The 24671-nt window shown below is 39.0% G+C and overlaps 1 protein-coding gene across 5 annotated transcripts in view; it reads left to right on the forward strand.

Moving 5' to 3' along the window:
- Window positions 1-24671, forward strand: part of LOC105034796 (uncharacterized) — a 110233-nt gene that overhangs the window by 61225 nt on the left and 24337 nt on the right. For all 5 annotated transcript variants that reach the window (XR_012141539.1, XM_019847100.3, XM_010910085.4 and 2 more), the window contains 4 exons: window positions 5470-5513; window positions 5741-5829; window positions 22817-22908; window positions 23002-23148. Coding sequence is in view for 4 of the 5 variants with exons in the window: in XM_019847100.3 (XP_019702659.1) it covers window positions 5470-5513; window positions 5741-5829; window positions 22817-22908; window positions 23002-23148 (372 nt within the window). In the remaining variant the exon portion in view is untranslated. The remainder of the gene's footprint in view (window positions 1-5469; window positions 5514-5740; window positions 5830-22816; window positions 22909-23001; window positions 23149-24671) is intronic.

Here is a 24671-nt window from a genome sequence, read left to right on the forward strand (position 1 = left end):
ACCTCGCAGAAAATGCTAAGTTTACCGTCTTCAGCCAGACCAATATAGATTTTACCTCACCTCATGTCAAATATTGGATTGATAAATTTCAACGATTTTGGATTGCCAATCTTAGGAAGATGGCCTATGATCCCTTTTTTGATAAATTTTAGTATTTTGTTGTCAATCTCCAAAAAATAGTTCACGGCCCCATTCTTTATTTTAGGAAGATAATTTACAAATCCATTCATAGGCCCTTGTTTGTTGAGAATCTCCTATTTGTTTTTCTAAAATACTCATGAATTGAGTTTTTGGGTTAGGAGTTGAGTTTGATACAATGGATACTGGAAGGGTGCTACGTGATTCTAAACATACATACTCAGGTATAACCAAGGATGACTTCAGTTCTAGAGGAGGTGATGATTTCAGAGTGAAAGAACTGACTTTTAGAGCTGAAAAAAATGGGACTCTTGATTTATATGTCTCGAATAACTTATCCGCTCTTTTTTTCTATTTAAATTTCTCACTCAAATTGAAACCAGCATCAGTATCAGTTCCGAGCTTAGGTTTTTCTATGCGATTAGTCTCAATACTAACCTCTTTTAAATTCATATTTTGGCTAGCATCAGTACTAGCTTTTTTCACTTGATTTTGGTATGGGTCCTTAAGAATTTTACCACTTTTAAGCTCAGAGATTACTTTATCATTTTCAGATTGAGGATTCGTAGGTGGGATATTAGATTGATGACTAGATCCAGGTGGTTGGTGGGTGGGTGGGTTGTTTTTGAAATTCGATATTGGTTGGCTCGATAATTGACCAAGTTCTCTCCTCATAGAAGACTTAGCTAACTGACTTATTTGTACTTCTAGTCTAGCGATGGATTGCTGTTGGATCATAATCATTTGTTGAAGTTGGCTAAACCTATCATCGGCTAGAGAGGTCTGTTGAGGATGTGGGTATGAAGGCTGATTGTAATAGGATGGCTAGATAGGCTGACTAGGCTTACCTCTATTATAGGCACAGTTTTGGTACTGGGGTCTATTTTGAAAGTTTTGCACAGGAGGAATTTGAGTCTGAGCCTGAGTCTGTTGAGGTCTCTAAAAAAAATTAGGGTGGTTTCTCCAATCTTGATTATATGTGTTTAAGAATGGGTCATTGACAGGCTTGGAGTAACCTTGAGCGGCTTGAACTTATTCTTGGATGAAAGGTGAAAATTATGTAGCTGTGGGACATTCATTCATATGATAGGCTGGGCTAGCATGGATAGAACAGATCTCTTGATAATTAGGATGTTGTGTGTATTGCGCAGGAAATTGTTGATCTAGAGTTAGAAATTTATTTATAAGAAGGTTGATTTTATCTAATTTTTGGGCTATCAGGTTCAAATCGGCCTTAGAACTAGAGTCTGAATGTTTGATCCCATAGAATGATGAAAACATCGATGGATTATAGGTGGAAGGAATAAAATATTCCTTCATCTGCCTAGGTAGTTCTTCAGGATTTTCAGCCATTTGATTATCAGATTTAACATGGATCAGCCGTTCAATTTCAAAATTGGATTCAACTAGGTCAGAAAAAAAAAATCTTCTACCATGCATAAACTAGCGCAAACCCTAATATGTGTGGTTCAGATTTTGTTTTTAAAGAAGAGGGAGAGAGAAGTTTTAAAGATGAGAACCTTAAGAAAGTCTTAGATCTAGAGGCGATAGATGAGAAGAATTAGTTGTGGTTAAGTATTAATTGCAATCAAGTTAGCAAGCAATTTAAACTTAGAATACCTACAGATTTTTTAGACCTAACAGTTCGATGTAGAGTGGCTTAGCCTAGATGCAAGTTGGGTCTGTTATCACTTCCTTCAACTAGTCAGATAAGATGTGGGGTCGTGGGAGTCTCCTCGTTGCTTGTCTTAGACACCGATTGAATTGGCCAGGTAAGCTAATGAAACCAATTAAATAACCACGAATCCACTTAGACTTAGCCTTTGTAATCTCTTGCTTTAGACACCAGTTTTAGGAGTGAGTCCAAACTTTGAATTTGACTTCACTACAATACTCAAACTGAACTTAATTGATCCAGGGGCCAACGTCTACTTAATTTTAATTAGACTTGGGTTAATGTAGAATGTTGGTTGTTTTTGGGCTAAAAAAGAATGATAAAATCTCCACCTTATCTTGTTGATGGGTGTTGCCCTTCAGTTGATTTGAGATGAGTATGCACAATCAATTTCAAATAAGAGATTCTATGCAACTAAATTATATGTATGAAATTAATTAAACTGGAAAGCTTACCTTGTCTCCAGTGATCACCAAAAGTAAATCTCAGATGATGAATGCTTCTAAATAATTAAGTTTCTACTCTTGTCATGCGATTTTTATTAGGTTTATGTGGGTGAATTTTATGTTAATTTAAAAAAAACGGCAATTAATACTAAAAAAAAGAAAGCAGTTTAGGGTTAGGATTGATTTTACCAACTTGAAGCGTTTCACCCTTCTTTTCTTCTCTCTTTTTTTCTATTTTTTTTAAAAAAAGATAAAAGATTTAAAAAGTTTGTAAGCTATATTCACAAGAAAATCAAAGAAATCAAATGTTAAAATTGGTGTTTTCACCGGCAACGGCATCAAAAATTGATAGCTTTGCGATGTTGTCGTTAGAACACCGTGATTATCAAATTAATTTCGATTTTTAAAAATAAAAAAAAATATAGAAAGTAATAAGTCGGGTTGACTCCATAGAGAAGGCAGTGCTTTGATTTGATAACTTTGATTTTTATTAAAAAAAATAAAATTTTGAAGAAAGCAATTTAAGTTGGAAAATAAAAATTAAAAGTGCGAAAAATAAATCAGGTACTAAGATCCACTATTTAGATCCTAGCTTCTACTTGTAATAAAAATAAAAGATATGAATTTAAAGAGCATAAAAATAAATTGGTACTAAGATCTACTAACTAGATCTTAACATTTACTTGCAATAAAAATAAATAACAGAAATTTAAAGTGCAAGAAAATAAATTTTTGCTTTAAAAATAAAATTAAAGTTTAAGAAATTTAAAAGAACAATAAAATAAAACTATAACAAAAACTCCGAAGTCGATTGGCGCAGCCTCGTCGGGAAGATGGTTGATGACCTCTCCTTCTTCCTTCGTACTTTGTGGAGCGAACTGGCTTCTCTTCTTCTTTCCCTATGGATCTGATTTTCGAGACGGTATAGGCGTGGAGATGGCGTAGGAACAAAACTCTCTTCTAAGCATCTCCTTCTTAGAAGCCTTCTCCGCAACCTAAAGTTATGCTTGCTGCCCCCTCTCTATGCCTCTCCCACTCTTGGATGCTTTTTCTTTTATAGCCTGGGGTCCCTTAAATAGGTGTTAGGGGGGAGGGGATCTTTTGATTTCATGGTATGGGACTAATAGAATAGTACTGCATGGCATCTCCTGTGAAGTATTCAAGTTTTAGTTAAAGACAGTGTTTGAATTTATCTCAAACTTCTTTGCTTTCACGATCGTGCAATAGGCTACATGAAGCTTCGTGTCAAACCGCTTCACATAAAGCTTGTTAGCCGCACCCGCATCGTGCTCTCTTTTTATCGTGTCTTAGGTAGGCCCACTGTCCTCGCTCACGCACATGCATCCGCTTCTCCCTCTTGCGTTTAAATGGCGTGCCTGCCTCCGTTTAAACCTACACTAACTTAGCTCCATTTGAAACCCATGTGAACATCCATCTTCATTTGAACCCATGCGCCCATGCCGTTTTTATTCTTTCGCTGGGTCCCATGAATTGCTTCTCCTCTCAGCCCCCAAAAACTTAAAAGCCTGTGGGTCCCATACAAACAGCCACTCACAGTCACATGAAATGCCTCTCAAAACTCTCGTGTGAAAGCCCTTTCCGCTGGGTCCTGCATAAAATTATTTTCTTCTTTTTTTCTTTTTTCTTTTTTCTTTTATCTATTGGATCCCTGACGTCAGTATATCTTTGTGTGTTGTGCATGTAACAGGTCTGAATTTGGACTCGAGCTTCATCTACACGCGTTGAAGGGCCGTTGCTTGTTATTTTACAATTAAGTCTTCATATTTAATTATTCCTGATAAAGAGTATAACAAGTATCAAATTCAAAATAATAAGAATTAAATATCAAGGATTTTAATACTTGTTATGACATATTCGATGCACTAATCAGTGAAACTGCCTAGTTCTGGTTGGTTCTGATTGTTCGGGGCTGAACCAATCCCTAACATATAACCTCTTGACCCTTCTTGGATCCTCATTCGATTCTTTCTCCCCCCCCTCTCCGCTCCTCTCTCTAGATGAGCCCATGGAGGCTCTTGCCCTTCATCGCCGGAGGCTTTGCCTACTGACCACCCCTAGGTTGAGCAAGCTTTTGCACCTCTCATTGTCCTCATCCACTGGGGCCATGGATAGGATGCCAGCCTTTTCTTCCCCTATGTCCACCAACACCATCTTTTTCGCTACTTTGCTAGTCATTGGTAAAATTTGAGCCAAACCCTAGATGGGCAAACTTGGTACTTGACTAGTACCCTATCGTAAACTGTGTTACTGTGTCAATATGGCATTGTACTGTATCAGCCCAGTCCCTGACCAGTATGAGTCATGGTATTGGTGTTCCAAACCTTCGATTCATTTATTATTTACATCTGTCTTCTCTTGCTTGTGCTATGGGTTTGTTTATTCATTGTGATCTCCCTATTTCTTTGTTCTAATTTCTCCATGGAAAGCTGACTAGCATGTAGGGGTGGCAAAATTTGACTTACACTCGCCAATGCACATGAATCCACCTAGAATACTTGAGTTCGGGTGGATTTTCTTTAAAGTTGAGTTGGTTCTTGGCGACCCGAAGCCAACTTGGTTAAACATTGGTGGGTTTGGATCTAGCCGCTGAACATCTCCTGAAATGATGGGTATTATTTGGCTCCTAGATCCAACATGGGCTTTTGTTCCCTAATTTTTCTGTGTGGTTCAGTTCACTAAAAGATGGATACAGTGGTCCATGAGATTTGGGGATGTAAAAGTTGCATTTTTGTGATTTTCCTGCTTAATTAGTTATGATTGTCATTTATTCTAAATTTCAAGGTTTATTATTATTATGATAATATATTTGAAGATAATTTTGATTTTGTTGTATGTGATCTTGGCATAATGTTTTGCTTTATCTTCTAGTTATATGTATGATTGATGAACAAAACCTCAATAGGTTTGTGGGTGGGTTTGGGTTTATGTAAAAATAAATAAGTTATGTGTTTATATTTTCCAACCAAATTATAAGGAGGTTGGACAGGGTTTGATAGGTTTTTTTTGACCCAAAGCAGCGTTGACTCCCAGCCCGATGCCAACCCTTTGCTACCCTTGCTAGCATGGCTTGCAGATAAATAGTGAAATATATAAACAAAAAAATACTTTTGGTTGGAAATTCTTATTCTATTTTATTTTTAGTTTGCTGGTCTTTAGATGAATGACTAAAATATCTCTGGCTGCGTGCAGTTCTTCCCATTGCTGCTGAAGTTAATTGCTTGGAATGGAGAGAGGTACTATATTCCCTTTACTCTATAGTGTTGGTGTGACATTTGATCTTTTCCATTTGTCTTCTACCATGCCTTTTTGTCCAACAAAGAACATTTCGGTGGATTTATGTTTTGGTGTGACCCGGACGACTTTCCATTTGTATTCCAGAATTACTTGGTCATGCCCATTGTGACTTGCACTAATAAAATCCCTAGCCAATGTTGATACTTGTTTTGCATTGCATTTCCAGATTAGAGAAATCTTTTTTGATGATTCTTCCAGCGATGATGTCTGCTGGGTCATTTCTTCTCCTTTTTCCATCACTCTTGGATCTGCCAAGTAAGTTCATTTTTTCACTTTGAATATAAATGCTTTTCAGTCATTGTTTTGTAATATGAATTGACATCAACTAGGTTTTGAAAGGTATTGTATAAGTATACTGCAACAAGTGTAGCAGTTGGATCATGTTATAATGGTTTACTTGACATGTGCACTTTATTCGTGCTTTCGTATCCTATCCTAGTATTGCAATGCCTTTTTTTTCTGTAGTATTATCGATAATTTATACTATTTTGATATTATAGTTTGACACCTTTATCCGGTTGGCTTTTTACCTTACATGAGCCCTGTATTCCTTTGATATTCATAATGACATTTATTTTGATTCTTCTTAAAAAACCAAGAAGCTTTTGGTCATATTTTGATAAAATTGTAGAAACATTGCTGGTAATATGATTTTACAATAGCCTCAACATAAGTATCTCATGTTTTATTGACATCTTGACCATTGAGAAGTTGGTCATGATTTATGGAGCTTAGATGAATTGAAAATAGAAAAGATACTTGATTAGAAATGGCAGAAACAGACCACAATAGTGAGTATCAATTTTTTGTTCGGAAATAATAGTTATATCTATTATTTGTTTGGTCAAGGTTTGAACAAGAATTTAAGACTCAAGTGTAGCACCAGACTACTTGTATTGTATTGGCTAGTGACCAGCATAAGGGACCTTATTACACCTTGATTTGTAGCGAACTGGGCCCAAATTGCACTGCATCAGGCATACTTGTACGATCAAAGCATACCCTTGGTACATCTTTTATTCCTTTTTGTTGAAGTGAAGAATAAAATCATTATATTAACTTGACCTGAGTTACATATATATAGACATCATATAGGGCCTAAAAGCCCACTCAACATAACTACTAATAAGTAGACTACCTACAGGCCCACATGACCTAAAGCCCAATACATATGTTTTATTCTTAACACTCTCTCTCAAGCTGGAGCATAGATATTAATCATACCCAGCTTGTTACAAATATAATCAATCCTAGCTCGGTTAAGACTCTTTGTAAACAGATCGGTCAGTTGATCCTCTGAGCATATGTAACTGGTGGAAATGAGCTTTTACTGAATCTTCTATTTCACAAAGTGACAATCAACTTCAATGTGCTTCGTCCTCTAATGAAATACTGGGTTTGATGCGATATGCATAGTTGCCTGATTATCACACCACAGCTTTATAGGAGAAGAATTTGTAAAATCAATCTCTTCTAGAAAATGTCGAATCCACATCAATTCACCAATCGTTTGTGCCATGGCCCGGTATTCAGATTCTACACTTGATCAAGACACTATATTTTGCTTCTTACTCTTTCAAGATACTAAATTTGCTCCCATAAATACACAGTATCTTGTTGTAGACTTTCTATTATTAGGCGAACTTGCCTAATCACCATCAGTGAACCTCTCAATCTATATACCACCATGATTTCCATACATAATACCCTTTCTTGGGGCCTCTTTTAAGTACCTCACTATACGGATTAAGGCATCCAATGTACAGTAGTGGGTGCTAATATGAACTGACTCAATATACTCATAGGAAATGCAATATCTGGATGAGTGATTGTGAGGTAGTTGAGTTTTCTAACAAGTCTTCTGTATTTCTTTGGTTCAATAAACATGTCCCCCTCTTCTGCTATAAGTTTGACATTTAGATCCATAGGAATTTCGCAAGGCTTTGCTCCAAGTAGATCATTATCTGTCAAGAGATCTAGAACATACTTTCTTTGAGAAAGAAATATACCTTTCTTCGAGTGAGCTAGTTCAATCTCAAGGAAGTATTTCAGTTGTCTCAAATCTTGTCTGAAACTTTGCCTGAAGAAACTCCTTCAGTAAAGAAATATCCTGTGCGTCACTACTTGTAATCACAATATCATCAACATACACAATCAACAAAATACAACCACTGTCAGTATGTTTGAAAAATATAGTATGATCATATGCACTCCTCTTCATGCCAAACTCTATCACCACATCATCGAACCTATCAAACCAAGCTCTGGGAGACTGCTTCAATCCGTATAATGACCTTTTCAATTTGCACACCCTACCATACTCCGTTTGAGCAACAAACCTAGGGGATTGCTTCATATACACTTCTTCCTGTAAGTTACCATGAAGAAATACATTCTTGACATCTAACTGACACAAGGGCCAACAACAAGTAGCAGCTAAGGAAATAAATAGGTGAATAGATGTCATCTTAGCCACAGGAGAGAAAGTATCAGTATAATCCACACTATAAGTTCGGGCATATCTTTTAGCTACTAAACGAGCTTTCAATCTATCAACAGAACTATCAGTCTTCATCTTCACCACTTATACCCACTTCCACCCAATAGTACGCTTACCTGATGGGAGAGAAACCAAGTTCCAAATGCCATTAGCCTTAAGAGCCGATATTTCTTCCTCCATAGCTATTTTCCAGCCATTGTGTGACAACGCCTTATCTAGTGTCTTAGGAATAGTCATAGAATCAAGAGAGATAACAAAGGAGTGGATTGATTGTGATAAATAGTTATAGAAAACAAAGGATGAAATAGGATGGGTACAATTGCTTTTATTTTTTCTGAGAGCAATAGGCAGATCAAGATCAGAATCAGACGATGTGGAAGCCAGTAGGGATGAGGTAGCCACTAGTAGATCTGTTGGTTGAGGACCTACAACATCTGACTAGGGAGGTTTATCTCGGCGGGTGTAGACATGAGTAATAGGAGGACGAGGTGGATCAGATGAAACAGTAGAGGTGGGATAACTGACTTTGTAGATCAGGAAGTCCTCCATAGACTCCATCTCAGAAGTAGAAGGAGAGGGAGTAGCAAAGAAAGGACTCGATTCAAAGAAAGTGACATCTCAAGATATAAGGTATCGATCTAACACAGGAAAATAACATCGGTACCCCTTTTGTGTACGGGAGTACCCAAGAAAGACACACTTTAGTGATCGAGGGTCCAACTTACTGATCTGAAATCTCATATCCTGTATAAAACAAGTGCAGCCAAATATCTTAGGAGGAATAGAAAACAATGACGGAGTAGGGAACAAAACTGGATAAGGTGCACGGCCATTAAGAACAGAGGATGGCATGCGGTTTATAAGAAATGCAACAGTGTGAATTGCATCCGCCCAAAACAGTTTAGGTACTCATTTGAAACATTAAGGCTTTAGTAACTTCCATAAAATGATGGTTCTTTCTCTCAGCTATCTCATTTTGTTGAGGGGTAATAACACACGATGATTCATGGATAATGTCATTCTGTATCATATAGATGTTAAATTGATCAGAAAAATATTTTTTGGCATTATCACTATGAAGAATACGAACATTATAATTATATTGAGTATGAACTTTGGAATAAAAAATAGAGAGCATAAAACAACTCAGATCAAGATTTCATTAGATATAACCAAGTACTTGAATAATCATCAACAAAAATTACAAAATATTGAATGCCAGACTTGGAAGTAACAAGACATGGATCCCAGACATCTGAGTGTACCAGATCAAAAGGAGATAAGGCTCGTTTATTCACTCTTGGAGGTTATGATATCCGATGGTGTTTGGCAAACTCACATGACTCACAAGACAAATTAGTTACTAAATTTAACTCAAGACACATTTTCTTCAAGATGTCGAGGGATGGATGATCAAGACGACAATGAAGTTGGAATGAAGAGATGTTAGAACTGATGGTCGATGCAACAATAGATGGGATAGTAGTAGCAATCTTATCTAGCAAATACAACCCATTTGACTTGCTTCCCTACCAAGGATCTTCCGAGTCGATAGATCCTGAAACAAGCAGTAACCAGAAAAAAATGTAAAAGCAATATAAGACTTTAGTGATTTGGCTCATAGATATCAATTTAAAAAAAATTTAGAAAGATATAAAACAGAACACAAGGGTAATGAAGAGGTAGTGGAGATAATATAAAATAGAACACAAGGGTAATGAAGAGGTAATGGATGTATCTCCACTACCTAAGACTTTGGTAGTGGATCTATTTGCTAGTGCTACATTAAAAAACTCATCAGATAGTTTATAATGGGATAAGATACCTTGATCACCTGTCATGTGGTCGGTGGCACCTGAGTTAAGGACCCAATGTCGGGATGAGGATGAAAGGTAGGCGACGGGGTTACCTGTCTTGACTAGAGTAGCTTTCGAGGATGTCGACTGCTAAGATCAAGATTTCAGGAATCGATATCGAGACCCATATCGGTTCTTGATCGGCATGGTACCGTACGTACCATATGGTACCATACTGTATCGATGATAAAAAAATTAAAAAAATCCTACCTAATAACATTAAAAAAAAGAAAAAATTGACCCGAACTGGATCGAACCGGCCCTGAACCGTATCGAACCGACCCAAACCATCTGGTTTCCGACGGTTCGACCTTGAATTGTACTGAATTGACTGGTACGGTGCGGTTCGGGGTGTATTCCAAAAAATCAGCATGAATCGGATCGATTTTTCACTGGTACAGTATGGTATGGAATGTACCAGTCAGTTCGGACTGGTATGGAATACCATGACTGAGACTACTGAAACTGGGTATACCTAGTAAACTCTTCATCAGATATTACTATGGTGCGGCGCTTGGGGTGATGAGTAATTGAATCAACTGAATGTGATACAGCATGAGCAAATTTGGGTGCCTGATACTGAGACCGCATCTGCTGTGCCTATGGTGGTTTAGGACACTGATGACGAAAATGTCTTGGTTCTCTATAGTTATAGCACATTCTCTCGGTCCCGCGACTACCATATCCTCTTCCACCACGTCCTCTAATATCACCCGGTCCATCTTATCTTTTTCTCTATATCCACCACCACCATTATTCTGAGATACAAGGGCAGATCCATCAGACATATCTTTAGTACGTAAGGTACTCTCTAGGGCTGCATTGAGTACAGTAGTAACAACATCGAACAAAGAATCTACATCCTTGTTGGCTAACAACTGTGATCGAATCACCTCGTACTCTGTATTCAATCTAGACAACCGACCAAATACAAATAGTCTCTCACGCTGCTCCATCATAGCTACATCAGTGGAGATCGGCATTGCCGTACAAAAGTCTTCTGTGACTCGTTTATACTCATAGTAATACTTCAGGATACTTCACCCATTCTGATTTGGACGACTCACCTCTTGAGCCAAACTATATAGTCGTTTCATATTTCTAATCTCAAAAAAATACTGATGCAATAACTCCCATAGCTCTTTCACTATCGTAACATACTGCATTGAGAGAGCTATCTTTCTATCAATGCAATTTACAATCTGAGAAAACAGTCTCTTATCTTCAGCCAACCACAGTTTGGCTTCCTTTTCTCCCTCGTTACATAACTCAGTAAGGTGTACTTCCTTGCCAAGTCCTCCAAGATTAACCTTGATAAGGAAATGCCATTCCACAAAATTGGATCCATCACTAGCTAGCATCACATCAATTAATTTCTGGTGTGAGGACACCACTTCAATACTCTTAGGGCCCTCTCCTGACACCATTACTTAAAACACTACACTATTTCAATCAATCCAAATAGTAACACAACAAACTACACCCTCACACCTTCACAACTCGCATCATGCTACCACAAACAACCTGGGATCAGCCCAATCATCTCTGCTTGAGACTCCTAATCCATGAGTCATCATCACACAACCTACAACCCATCAAAACAAACTCTACAATCACTGCAAGAGATTTGAACTGAGAGGCACAAACCAGTAAACACATAAAGACATAGGTAGTAGGTTGTAAAAGGACAGATCTGGATGGCGGTATGGCAGATTCGGACTAAAATCGAGTTCTGGGTGGTCGGCAAGGGCTACTAGGTGTGTAGGATGTTGCGGCAAGGGCTGGAAAGATGGGATCTTCCTTGATCTCCCCTTGGAGTGTGGCGATCTTGAAACCAGCAACAAGGGCTGTGGAGGCGTTGAAACACAAGAGGTTTCAGCAGAAATTTTGAGCACCAACCTTCTTATAACTTCCCTTAATCTTTTTTCCAATCCTTTTAAGATTGCTGAGAAACGCCAATCATAACTTCTAGAGAGGCAAGGAGATCAGGAGCAGCAGCAGATAGGGATGGGGTTTTGGCGGACCGAAGATGATGGGAGGCGATAAGGAGATGGTGGCTGGACAGAGAAAGGGGTGGCAGCAGCTTGCTTAAGATTAGGGTTTTGGCTAGGGTTAGGGTTTTGGCTCTGATATCATGTTAAAGTGAAGAATAAAATCATCATATTAACTTGACCTGAGTTCCATATATATAGACATCATATAGGGCCTAAAGGTCCACTCAACATAACTACTAATAAGTAGACTATTTACAGGCCCACATGACCTAAAGCCAATACATATGTTTTATTCTTAACACTTTTCACTTTTTTGCTTATTTATAGCAAGGCATACAAACCTGTATGGCATGTTTATCATGTAATAAGTGGTTCATGAGTGGTATAGGTCAATGCCGTGACATCTAAATACTTCTTGAAGCATCGATGGGTACCATATCATATTTCATCGATGGGTACCATATCATATTGTATGATGCCATTTTTGTCAAGGTGTCATCAACATATTACACATGCTTCGTATATAGGGTTTTAACTTGTACCAGTTGGTGCCACTTTGTAATATATTGGTTCAAGTCTTTCAACCAAGGTACTATGATATGATGATCTTGTAGAGCTTATATGACAGCTCAACCATAGATATGTCTATTGGAATAGAATTCTAGTTATGATCATTTTTTTCATATTTATGATTTTAATCCCAACTGTATCATTTAAGGGCTGTAAGTTAAAACATAGGCATCCATTTTAGCTACATCTATTCTAATTTAGACACCTAGGATGAGACCTCACTTTTTTATCCCACTGTAATTATGCTAGTGTACCATGTGATGACTTCATATTTGTAAAATATCCCCCTATTTTCAAAAAGTTGCCCTTGCAGGATATCCTTATAAAAAAATTGTTCTCTCCCCATCTTTTTTGATCTGTCTACCTTTTTTTAAGTTCTAAATGAACTTAAACACTCGAAGCCGTTGGTGCAAGGTAAGGGTCTCTTCCAGGCTACAAAGCTTTAACATGTTAAACATGGCTTTGTAGTGTTAAGTTACCAAGATCTTTAAGTTTTATTATTTTATGAGGATTCTTCAAACATGAGCAAGGTTAGCCGACTCAAAATCGGACTCCATGTCGGCCAGCCGGCTGTACAGATTGGTATGCCCCCATATCAGACCGTATTGGGTCCGAACTGACATGGAAATGAAAGCGGTGGAGAGGGAGAATCGAAGAGGAAGAGAGAGGGGTGAGGGAGGGAGGGAAGGAAAAGGAAGCCGATGGTGGCCATCGGAGGGTCGTGGAGGCACTCGGATGATCGAATCATGGAGGAAGAGATAGAGAGAGGGGAAAGGGAGGTGTTAGGACCGTCGTGCACCTGTATAGATCTGAGGACACCTGCGACAAAGCTCTCTGCAAGAGTCCATGGCGATCCAGACTCTTTTAGGACAGCAAACATCATACCCTAGATCGCTGCGCATCAAATACCCTACAGCAGCGACCTAGTTCGCGTCTTCCCCATTTTTCGAGACCTAGGATGTGCCTTCAGATCTGATCTTTTACTCTCAAGACTCTTGGAACCAGGACTAGGGACGTGAATCCTTGGGGCTAGCAGATCTGGACAAATCTGGATCAGATTTCTTGGATAAGGAGAGTCTCTGTATGATAGGAACTATATGGCAGAAATTTCAACCTGCGTGCTTCCAACTTGTGTTCCTCGTCTCTCACCTTTCTGATCTCTTTTAGATGATCTATCAAGACATTAAAGATATTTGATTGAGCCCTCCTTACTGTTTTAACCAGAGCATAAAACCCGATCCAGGTGGGAAGAAAATTTCTTGTCCAACAAGGACTACCAACGCACACCCTGACAGCAACCTATAAAGCCTTTGCCCGTGCTTATCACCTTATGCACTTTCTCCACTCATGCCCACCTCCGAAGCCTCCTTCCACATCCTCCTCTAATCCCTGATCAGATCAGATGGCTTCTTGGGTGTGGAGACTCCCTGGGCATGGAGTCTTTAGCAGCCACACAAGGAGGGATGCCCACATGATGGGGCGCCCCCCTTCTAGGATTTCCTCTTGCTACCTAGGGTGGCGTGCAAATCAGAGAGAGGGAGAAGTTAAGAAGAAAAGTCGTATATTGATCACTTAATAAACTGTTATAATATATGGGTTTATATACCCTAGGGTTTTTATATGAACCTTAAATCCTAGCTCAAAAACTCCAATAGCTAACCCACATGAGATTACGCTCACCTAAGCCTATGTACACTTATGACTTGATCCAATCTCACCCTTAGATCCAAACCTGGCCCAATACAAGTTAGCCTCTTAAGGCGCAAAATTTCTGAACTTCAAGATCCTGAAGGCTGACAGTCTTCACCCTAAGATCCAAATTGGTTCTAGAATCCTGAAACTAAGCCCATGGCTCCTCTCATGGCCTCCTAAGGCTTGGAAGCAGTACACATGTGTCAACAATCTTCATTTTGGTGCCCCTAAGCCCTGGCAAACCTCCGCACGATCCATCTGCACGATCCTGCTATCGCTGCACGTCCGACAGCTTTCTGTGCAAACCTCCATCATCGATGCCAATCTTCTTCAGCTTCTGTGCATGCTTGGAGATCTTTGGGATGATCGTCTCTATAGCTGAAGACCCTTGCTTGTTTCTTGGCACCATCTTGGAATTTGTAGGCTTCTTTCTGCTTGGCAACTGCATCATTCGTCCTGGACTTTTTTAGAGAAATCGCAGCATTCCTAAACCGGCACTCATTGCTACTAAAACCCTCTTCACCTGTGAAGCCACCTCTGCTCGGTGCTCCACCTGAATCCGAATTCCATCTGATGCCGCAGAAGTCGATTCTGTAATCGAGTCATCCGAGACCAACCATCCAATGCTGCCCTGCTGGGTCTGCTGCTGCATCTTGATCACCATCGCTACCCCTTCAAACCCTCTGTACTCCACAGACCCCTCCGAAGCCATCTCGGATACATCGCATCTTGCAGGCACCTTCGAAATTCAAGAGCTCATCTAACTCTTCAAATCCAGTGACTGTACCTAGGAAATTCCATCCTAGCACTTTATCCTCTTCTATTCCGACACCAACTGTCGCTTCAACATCATCTGGAGTAATTGTAGCTCAAACCCTATCTTGGGCTCAGACCCACCTATCTCAATCCGAGGCTCGCCACAGTCTCCTCATAGATATCTATATCTTTTCTTGTTGCAAGCAAATCCGTCTAACATGGTCTCCCTAGAGCCTCGATCCACGATGCCTGTAATTCTGCATAAATCCATGCAATGTGTCAATGCCGCTGGTGCTGGAATCAGACACCTATCTTTGCACCTCTTGGCTCTAGACTTATGCCAAACCATCCTCCACATGTGGAGGCACCTTTGGCTGATGCTCCATCTGAATCGCGACCCCTCCTGATGCCCCTATAGAAGACAAAATCTGATCCGAGATCAACCGTTTAGCACTGTCCTGTCAGACCTCTTGCTGAACCTCTACCGTCGCTGCTGTCGTTTTGGATCTTTCGCACTCCGCAGACACCTACGAAACCATCAGAGGACCTCCTCCTCTGAACCAGCTACGATACTCTATGGATCACCCATCTTCATCACCCCAACGTCCGGAAATCCATGCTCTGGTTGAACTGCTGAATGCACCCTGACTACTTCCCCGTCTCTCCGCATACGAAGGCTGTATAGTCGCTTCTTCAGCTCCACCTCAGCCATTACCCCTTGGAGAACCCCTCCTCCAGCATGCTAAACCTGCCAATCACTTGTTCATCAAACAGCCCCCTACTGCCCATCTTCCCTAGAGAATTCTATCGCCTAACCATCACACCCTCTAGCCTTTCTTCCTCTAAGGCCGGATTCAACCGAAATTGGACCAAAAAATCTACCACCCAAACCTTCCACCTGGAAAAACTTCCCTTCCCGTCAATCCCCTCAATCTCCACCTTCAACCCATTGCTCTTGGTTGGCCAAACCATAGCAAAAACAAAGATGGATCCAAGATATACTGTGGAATAGGTGTGCAGATTTCAGCAAACAGCCTCTTGTTGACGCCTCCTAATGCTCTCAGGATTAGATCGGTCCATAATTAAAATAGTAGATATGTGGTGTCCCCGCCTCCGACCCGAGATTGTGAATCGAGGGTCATGGCAACCGCCGCATATTCATAAAAAACTCTTCCCATAAGCATGCAAGGTATCTTATCATGCTATCCTAAAACAACAGCGGAATAATTAGACAATAATTTAAATCCAAAATATAACGATCTAAATTTTTCTTTAATATCTCAATAAATTCAACAACGATTCATAGGCTTTACATCAAATTTAATAAGCCTTTCAACCTAAAATGAAAATATGAAGATTCTGCTTCTGATCTCTCTTCCATTCATATCTTGTATCATCTTAATTTCTCAACATCTGTAAAAACAGTAAAATAGGAGGTAATGAGCTAGACAGCCCAGTAAGCAATGATCACTTTTCAACAGATTTCATCAGACATTTAAGTAAATAATCATTTATAGAAAATAAGCATATAGAGTTCATCAATTCGAAATCAATTTCAATTATGCAACATAATTCATGCCAAATTCATTTCTTTTTCGAAAATTCAAGTTTCTTTTCAGATTTCAATTTCTTTCGTTCTTAAATTTTTTTCGTCAACCATGAGCTATGACCACATTTTTCCTGTGGCAGGGTCATAACACCGCGTATCTTCTTGCGGTGAGCTGCGAATCATCTGGCAGCAAAGTCCTTCGGAACCGCTGGTCTCTCTGGCGGTTTGTCGCTGGTCTCTCTGGCGACGAAAACCCTCAGGACAAATCAATTGCCAATGTATATGCCCCCATTGGCGGGGTCCTTTACATAGTCAGGTTGTCAATTCATATTGTTTCTTATATCATAATTCTTCATAAATTATATTTCATATTTTAATTTCGATAATAAAATATATAATCATGTAGTATCGAAATCAATCAATATAATGCATCATGAAATCAATATGTTCAATCATGCTTCATCGTAACATTTCAAATAAGATATTTTCATAACAAAATACCATTCATCCAATTCATGCATCGTTTCACAAATCATATCAGAAAAATACATTATAATTTATCGATAAATCTAGAAAAAGTAAAACATTACTTATCTCGAACGCATTCCAATAAATCCACATAATTCTATAAATTTTCTTCCAAAAATTCTGTTCGTAGATCATATCGCGATATCCTATAATCAAACATCCACAATCCTATACAGAATCAATTTCAATAATTACAAAGAATACGAATACTATATTTCAATGGTTTAGATTGGATCTGATCATCTAATTTCATCTAATCAAAATCTAATTAGGATCTAAACGATCCAAAGTTTGACTATCAGTTCAAATCGGATTCGAAGTGATGGGATCGAGGTTTCTTCATCGATTTCATAAAATCAAGTAGAGAGACAATTAGAGGAGAGAGAATTTATGAGGTACAATTCGAATTGATCAGGTGACATAATCCAATATTATGATTGGTTCAATATCTCGATTGGTGAAATCAACATGATCAAATCAAGTCATGGCTAGATCGGGATCATGGATGATCAAATCTAAAGATTCATGGTCTGATCAAGGTGGGTGCCAGTACGCTGTCTGACAATCATGGATCAGAATTCTTCATTAGATCAGAAATATTAAAAGAATTTTCTCATTGATAAATCGATCAAGAGAGAGAAATCGATCGAGAGAGAAATGGTTTTAGAGAGAGAAAATTTTAGAGAGAGAAAATTCATCTTGGACTCCTTGGACGATATGATTCAACAAATCCGATCGATCAAATCAAATCATGCTGAAATTATCATGTGGATAATTTAATAAAATTATAAAAATTAAAATCTAAAAAATATCTAATTTGATCAAAGTGGATGCCGGTGTACCGTCCGGCGATCGTAGATCAAAAAAACCCATCACTAAGATTATTTAAATTCATCATCATTCTTCTCAAAATTCTAGAAAATCTTAGGAGAGAGAAAAACCTAGAGAGAGAATTTCAGAGAGAGAAAGTTCAATTTTAGAGAGAGAAAATACTAGTTCAAGCTGAAAGAAGAAAGGGAAGAGAGAGAAACTCTCTTTCTCATATTTTATTATTTATATCATTATTTATTAATTAATTTATTTTATTTTTCTTTCTTCTTTTCTTTCTTTTTTTCTTTTTCTTCACGAAAGAGAGGAGAGAAAATCCTGTTTATTATTATTATATTATTATTATTTTATTTTTTTCTTCTTTTTTTTTCTTTTCTTTTTTTCTTTTCTTTTTTTTTTTTCTTTTTCTTTTCTTTTTTCCTTCTTCTTCTCGGTTTTAACTTGGGCCGAAACAGGGGACGAGGTGGTCCCCTCCTTTGCTCGGCCGACCAAGGGCCGCAGCCGGCATGGCGGTGGCCGGCGACAAGGGCTGACGATCCCATGGCCCGATGGGACCAAACTGGTGGTCGGCGGTGACCACCGACATCGAAAAATCGAAGAAAAACGGCAAAAATAAAGGTTTCTTCCGCAACAAAATCCGACGACTCCGGTCGCCGGCGAGCGTGCACACAGACATGGGAAGGAAAGGAGAGAAGAGGGGAAGGGGAGGAGGCTTACCTCCGACGCCGGCGAGGCTTTTCCGACGAGCAATTGGACGGGCACAGGGATGGGTCTCCGCGGTGGTTTTCCGGCGATTGCCGCCGACTGGATCTCGGGTCTTTAGTGGAAGGGAGAGAGGAGGAGAAAGAGCCAGAGGGGGCTCTTTTCCGACTCCGATTGGGAGCCGGCGAGAGGAAGAAGAAGACTCCCAAAGGGAGTCTTCTCCTTTGTTTTTCTTTTTTGTTTGGGCTTTGGTGGGCTTGGATTCGTTACTCGGGCCGGGCCATCACATGCGGTTAACCCAAGAACTTACTATTTTAATGTCAAAAATATTTAAAACTTGGGCGTTAAGAAACAGCTCTACGAACACGAGGTGTTCAGGATCCTCTGCAGCGGATTTCTGGTTTCATCTTGTGTGACTTCTCCTTCGCTTCCATGCTTTACCAAGCTGTGATATCAATTGTTAGGATCGCTGTGCATCTACGTGGACCTGAGCAGACCTGCGACAGAGCCCTCTGTAAGAGTCCATGGTGATCTGAACTCTCTAAGGGTAGCAAATACTATGCCCTAGATTTTTGCGCACCAAGAACCCTACAGCAGCGACCTAGTTCGCATCTTCCCCGCTTTCCGAGACTAGACACGCACCTTCAAATCTGATCTTCCACTCTCAAGATCCTTGGAATCAGGGCTAGGGATGTGAATCCTTGGGGCTAGCAGATCCGAATGAATTTGGACCAGATTTCTTAGAAGAGAAGAGTCCTTATACGACAGGGACTCCTTGACAGAAATTTCAGCCTGTGCGCTTCCAATTTGTGTGCCTCGTCTCCCACCTTTCTGATCTCTTTTGGATGATCTATCAAGACATTAAAGACATTTGATAGAGTCCTCCCTATTGTTTTAACCAGAGCATAAAATCCGATCTAGGTGGAAAGAAAATTCCTTGTCCAACAGGGACTACTAGCGCACACCCTGATAGCAACCTACGCAGCCTTTGCCCGTGCTCATCATCTCGTGCACTTCCTCCACTCATGCCCACCTTCGAAGCCTTCTTTCATGTTCTCTTTTAATCCCTGATCAGATTAGATGGCTTCTTGGGCGTGGAGACTCCCTGGGCATGGAGTCTTAGGCGGCCACACAAGGAGGGACGCCCTCATGATGGGGTGCCCACACGATGGGGTGCCTCAATCTTCCAAACCCTATGGTGGCTAGGGCTTGAGGGAGGCGCCCCCATCTAGGGTTTCCTCTTGCTGCCTAGGTGGCGTGCAAACCAGAGAGAGTGAGAAGTTAAAGAGAAAAGCCGTATATTGATCACTTAACAAACTGTTACAATATATGGATTTATATATCTTAGGGTTTTCATATGAATCCTAATAAATCTTAGCTCAAAAACTCCCATGGCTAACCCACATGAGATTGCGCTCATCCAAGCCGATGTACACCTATGACTTGACCCAATCTTATCCTTGGATCCAAACCCGGCCCATTACAAGTTAGCCCTTTGAGGCTCAAAACCCCTGAACTTTAAGACCCTGAAAGCTGACAGCTTTCATCCTAGGACCCAAACTGGTCCTAGAATTCTGGAACCAAACCTATGGCTTCTCTCATGGCCTCCTAAGGCTTGGGAGCACCACACATGCGCCAACAGGAGTTTGATGGTGGTCGCTGAAGGGCAGCTGTGGCCCCCCGGAGGGCCGGAATCTCTCTCATGACTTTCGTTGGTTTGAAATAGGTGTGATCCGATGGCTTCCCCCTCCTTCCATTTCTGTCTCTCTCTCTCTATCTTTTTTCTTCTATTTGGACTTGGGCTGAGATCTGGTGGCCTCTACAGGCCACCGACGGGCACCATTGGATTTTTGTTCTCCTCCCCCCCTTCTTTCTCTCTCTTCCTTTCTTTCCTCCTCCCTCCCTTCGTTTTCACAGGCATTCTGAATTGAATATCTAAACTGCACCAGTAGGCCGCCGGTATAGTTCGGGAGGCCCTGAATCGCCTAGTTCAGGGTGGTTCGGCAAATGTGGAACATGATCTTGATAGTCAAAATCTATTATGAAGGTTTTAAGTGGGCCTGCAAGATATGTAGGATCTAACAATCCTTATGGACTATTAAGATTAAGCAAGAGGGTATTCAAAACAGGTGGTTTAGGATACAATGATGAGGGGAGTGCTTCTTCTATATCCAACTGATTTTCCAATAGTAGTATTGATACACATAAAATGAGCCCCTTTTTTAACATTATCTCAACATGTAGGGTTGAGAAAATCAATGTCTTCAAGAGTAACTATTGATATGGGGCTCCCCAATATGACCCGCATAGGTGATCCACCAGAACCCCTTATGTGACCCACCTCACAATGCTTGACCATTGAATTTTACATTTTAATCTAGTTAATTCCTGGCTCTATATCGACAAGAGAAGGCCACTCACAAATCCTTTATTGATCTTATAGAAGAACAGAGAAAAATGTTATAAACTTAAAAAGCATATGTAATATCTGCTTAAAAATAGGTAGGATTGCAGACCTCTTGATAATAAAGGATGCTTCTTTTAGTTAAAGGGAATACTTGTAAACAGAGTACAAGAATCACATAGCAAGAGTAAAGAGGGGGGTCGCAGCCAGTCTGACCATCATATGGGTGAGATTACAGGTGAAAAAGGAGAGCATAAGCATAAGCTACAGTAAACGTAGGTTGGAGGCAATGCTTTTGTTAAATGATAGTATAAATATTTCTTTGTTTACTTGTACTTCAGCTGCAAATTTTAACATATTTATCTTTTAAATGTACTTTGAGTTGCAAGTTATGTGATGTTATGTGGTATTTGTGCATGTTAATGACTCAGCACACGTGTAAGACCTTGACTAGGGCATTTAGCTCAGTCCTCCCATCTTATTTCTTCCAAAAGTACATATATTTAGACAAGGAAATGAGATAAAAAGCCCAAGCCCAAAACCAGAATTTAGAGGCCAAAGAAGGCTGCCACAATGGTTTATGGCCTGAGTCTATGCATTCCCATTGATATCCTTTGTTAGCATGATCCTTGATATGGAGGTGCTTTGCCTATCCTTGGTTCATACGGCACCAATTCTTGGTATTACATACTGTAAAAGCTAGCAAGTTACAACTTTTTAATCATGTCATCAATGTGACAGAAGGTTTTTATTGTTTGAAATTTGCATGTGGTTTTAAAGATTTTCTTTTACAACATGTTTAAAATTTAAAAGTCCTTTATTCATACCTGTTTTTAATCAATCACATTATTAAACACAAACATTTGTGCATGAAATTAGGTTTGCTTTTAGTATTGCATTTTTTTAAAAGTTATTCTCAAGAATCACTTTCATTTAAGTTCTTGAATTAAAAGCACTTTTTTGTGTATTTGGTGTTTGGTAATCACATATTATAGAACTAACTTTTAGAGATGGTCTTACTACATTTGAAAGACAAGAAGCAAGATCATAAGAGCAGAAGCTAGAAACTAGTTTCTCTAACTTATCTTAAAAGCCACATTTTGACTCTTGCTTCTTCAAGAAGCACTTGCTAAAATGGTACCAAAGACTCACATTTTTAGAAAGATTTTTTTTCCCTTTGAAGCCTTAGGACTTCAGCAAAGGAACATCAAATATACCCTTAGGCCTTAACTGCTTTACTGAAAGGGTAGTTATTCTGCAAGGCCACGGGGTCAAGTGTCTTGGGAAAATGCAAATTGGTTCTGAATGTCCATATAATTTTGAAGGAAGCTAGAATGTGGTCCTAGATAATAATTCTCCCTACATGATCAGTCAATGTGCCTTCAGCTGGCATTCAGAAGTTGAACAAGTTTGGCTAAATTTTTGGTTCACCTTTTGGGTAGGAAAACTTTGATCCAATTATTAATTTAGGGCTGTTGTATTACTTCTGTTTCCCAGTTTTGTTTTGGAAAATTGAAGAAGAAATTTTAACAAGACCGAACAAGATGTATGGTGAAATACCTTTGTTTTTTAAAATTGTTTGTAAAATCTTTAGGGCTTTTAGCAGCAAAGATTTATTGCTTTTAGAAAAGAGTGAAAATAAAAGCAAGGAATAGCAGAAGCTTTGTGCAAATTCAGTCTTCAACATCAATCTCCATTTGGTATTTCACTAATATGTCAAGAAAGCAGAAACATAACAATGATGTCAAACAGGCCCTTTGTTTTTCATAAGATAAATATAAATTTCTTTAATATATTCCACATCGACTATATTTTTGTAATATGCTTGCGCTTTCTGATACATTTTTCCCTTTCTCAAAACAGTACTAGTAGTGGCATTAGAAAAGGTCGAAAGAAGCTCAGGAACTCTCGTTGGCAGTAGCATAGCTTCTATCCAGAAGAGTACAGCTCCTGAGGTTATATTTGAAATTCTTGAAGTTTATGTGATGAAAGGTACCTCACTTATATGTGTGTCAGGATTATTTGATATATTTACAATTTTATTGCAGATGCTACTTGCACTGATGGATGAAGCTTATACTGGATCAGCCATAGAAGATCGGGGAGCTGATTCTGGTTCTGATGATAATAATACTATAGATGTTGCCGACCCGGTTTTTCTTGACCTTCTAAAAGATGAGAATGATGGGCTTGCTGTAAGTCTATTCATGTACACTGAATGACTAATAGTAGGTTATGTGCAAGGACTCAGTATTTTTTGCTGCGTTTCGCTGTGATCTTGTTATCAGATAAGTATCCGAGTCTCTAATGTGTGTTTAACATGAACTGGTATCCTTGGAGCTGGTCCGAATGTCCATGTAACATAGCCTTTAGAGTATTGGATAAATGTGACATTGGATAGTACCAACAAATTTCAGAAAACATCAGAAAGCATTGAGCGTATGTTGTTGTTAGACCAAAAAAAACATGAAAAAAGCAAGAAAACATTGGTTTTGGTTAATTTTGGCTGAAACTGCCGAATGTGTGTGAAATTGCCAAAAACTGTCTAGAATGACCTAAACTGAAAATTTTGATCAGTTTCAGACCAGTCTGGGCTGAAATGAATCTGTTTCGGCTGAAACTTTAGGCTTTGGTTTTTGGTCTAGTTTGCAGAATTGCTGAAACATGTTTTGTGTTCCTGTTGAGGTTGTTGATTCTAGTGGTCCAATGAATCTAACGATTTTCATCTGATCGGTTGATCTCAGCTTCTGATGGCTAATGCATCATCCTTCTTATTTTTTGTTCTCCCAGTACTCATATTGATATACATATAAAGATTCCAATTTTCCAACACTATAAAGGCAAGCTTAAATTTAAATACATGGTATGTAAACTAGTGTTATATTCTATTCTGTGCCAGCATGTAGTAGGTGTCATATTTCCGTTGGCATGACCACCCTCAAAATATGACACATGGAATCCCATTTTCCTGAGTCATCGAGAGGGAGTAGCTTTGCTGGGAGGTGCAATTTTTGCACTGGGTAATGATAAAGTGCTCAATACATTTTAGGATGCTATGATGGTTGATGTGTTTGTCACAACTGGAAATTCTTTGATAAGTAATGGTATATTGGAAATTTAGGGAGGCAGGGCAAAACAATTTCTACCATGTCAGTTATTGGAAAGCTTGTACAAATACTTGATGACAGGTTAGTTGCAATTTAGTATGTGAGTGAAAGAGGAGAAATGTAGTGAAAATGGTCATGCTAATGCTGGGTTAGGACCTAGTGTAAGGCCTATGATCGGCAGGTTGGGAGTTTGTCAAGTGTAAAATATACTGGAAACCTGCAATATAAATAGATTATTGTGAAATCACAAAAAAGCTGTCAAAATGTCAAATGATTGGTGACTGCAAGCCATAAAGATTACCAAGTTTTAATGGTTACACATTTTTAAAGACCACAACTACAAATTCTTTAGGGCCTGTTCTTTTGAGGGTAAAAATTTACCCAAGAATCTATATTTTTCTGGATAAGTATTGCTTAGGCAACATTTAGATAGAAAGATAATTTATCCATGTTCTTTTATGCTTTGGAAAATAGCTTGGGAATTTGTTATTCATGTTCTTTTGCATTACTAGTTTCTTGGATTAGTTGCTAAGATCTATCCATATTTCCTATGATACCCTTTATTATATAAATATTATTATATATAATAGTATAATATAATATATTATATT

The sequence above is a fragment of the Elaeis guineensis genome, chromosome 5, assembly GCF_000442705.2.
Source record: "Elaeis guineensis isolate ETL-2024a chromosome 5, EG11, whole genome shotgun sequence".
Lineage (NCBI taxonomy): Eukaryota > Viridiplantae > Streptophyta > Magnoliopsida > Arecales > Arecaceae > Elaeis > Elaeis guineensis.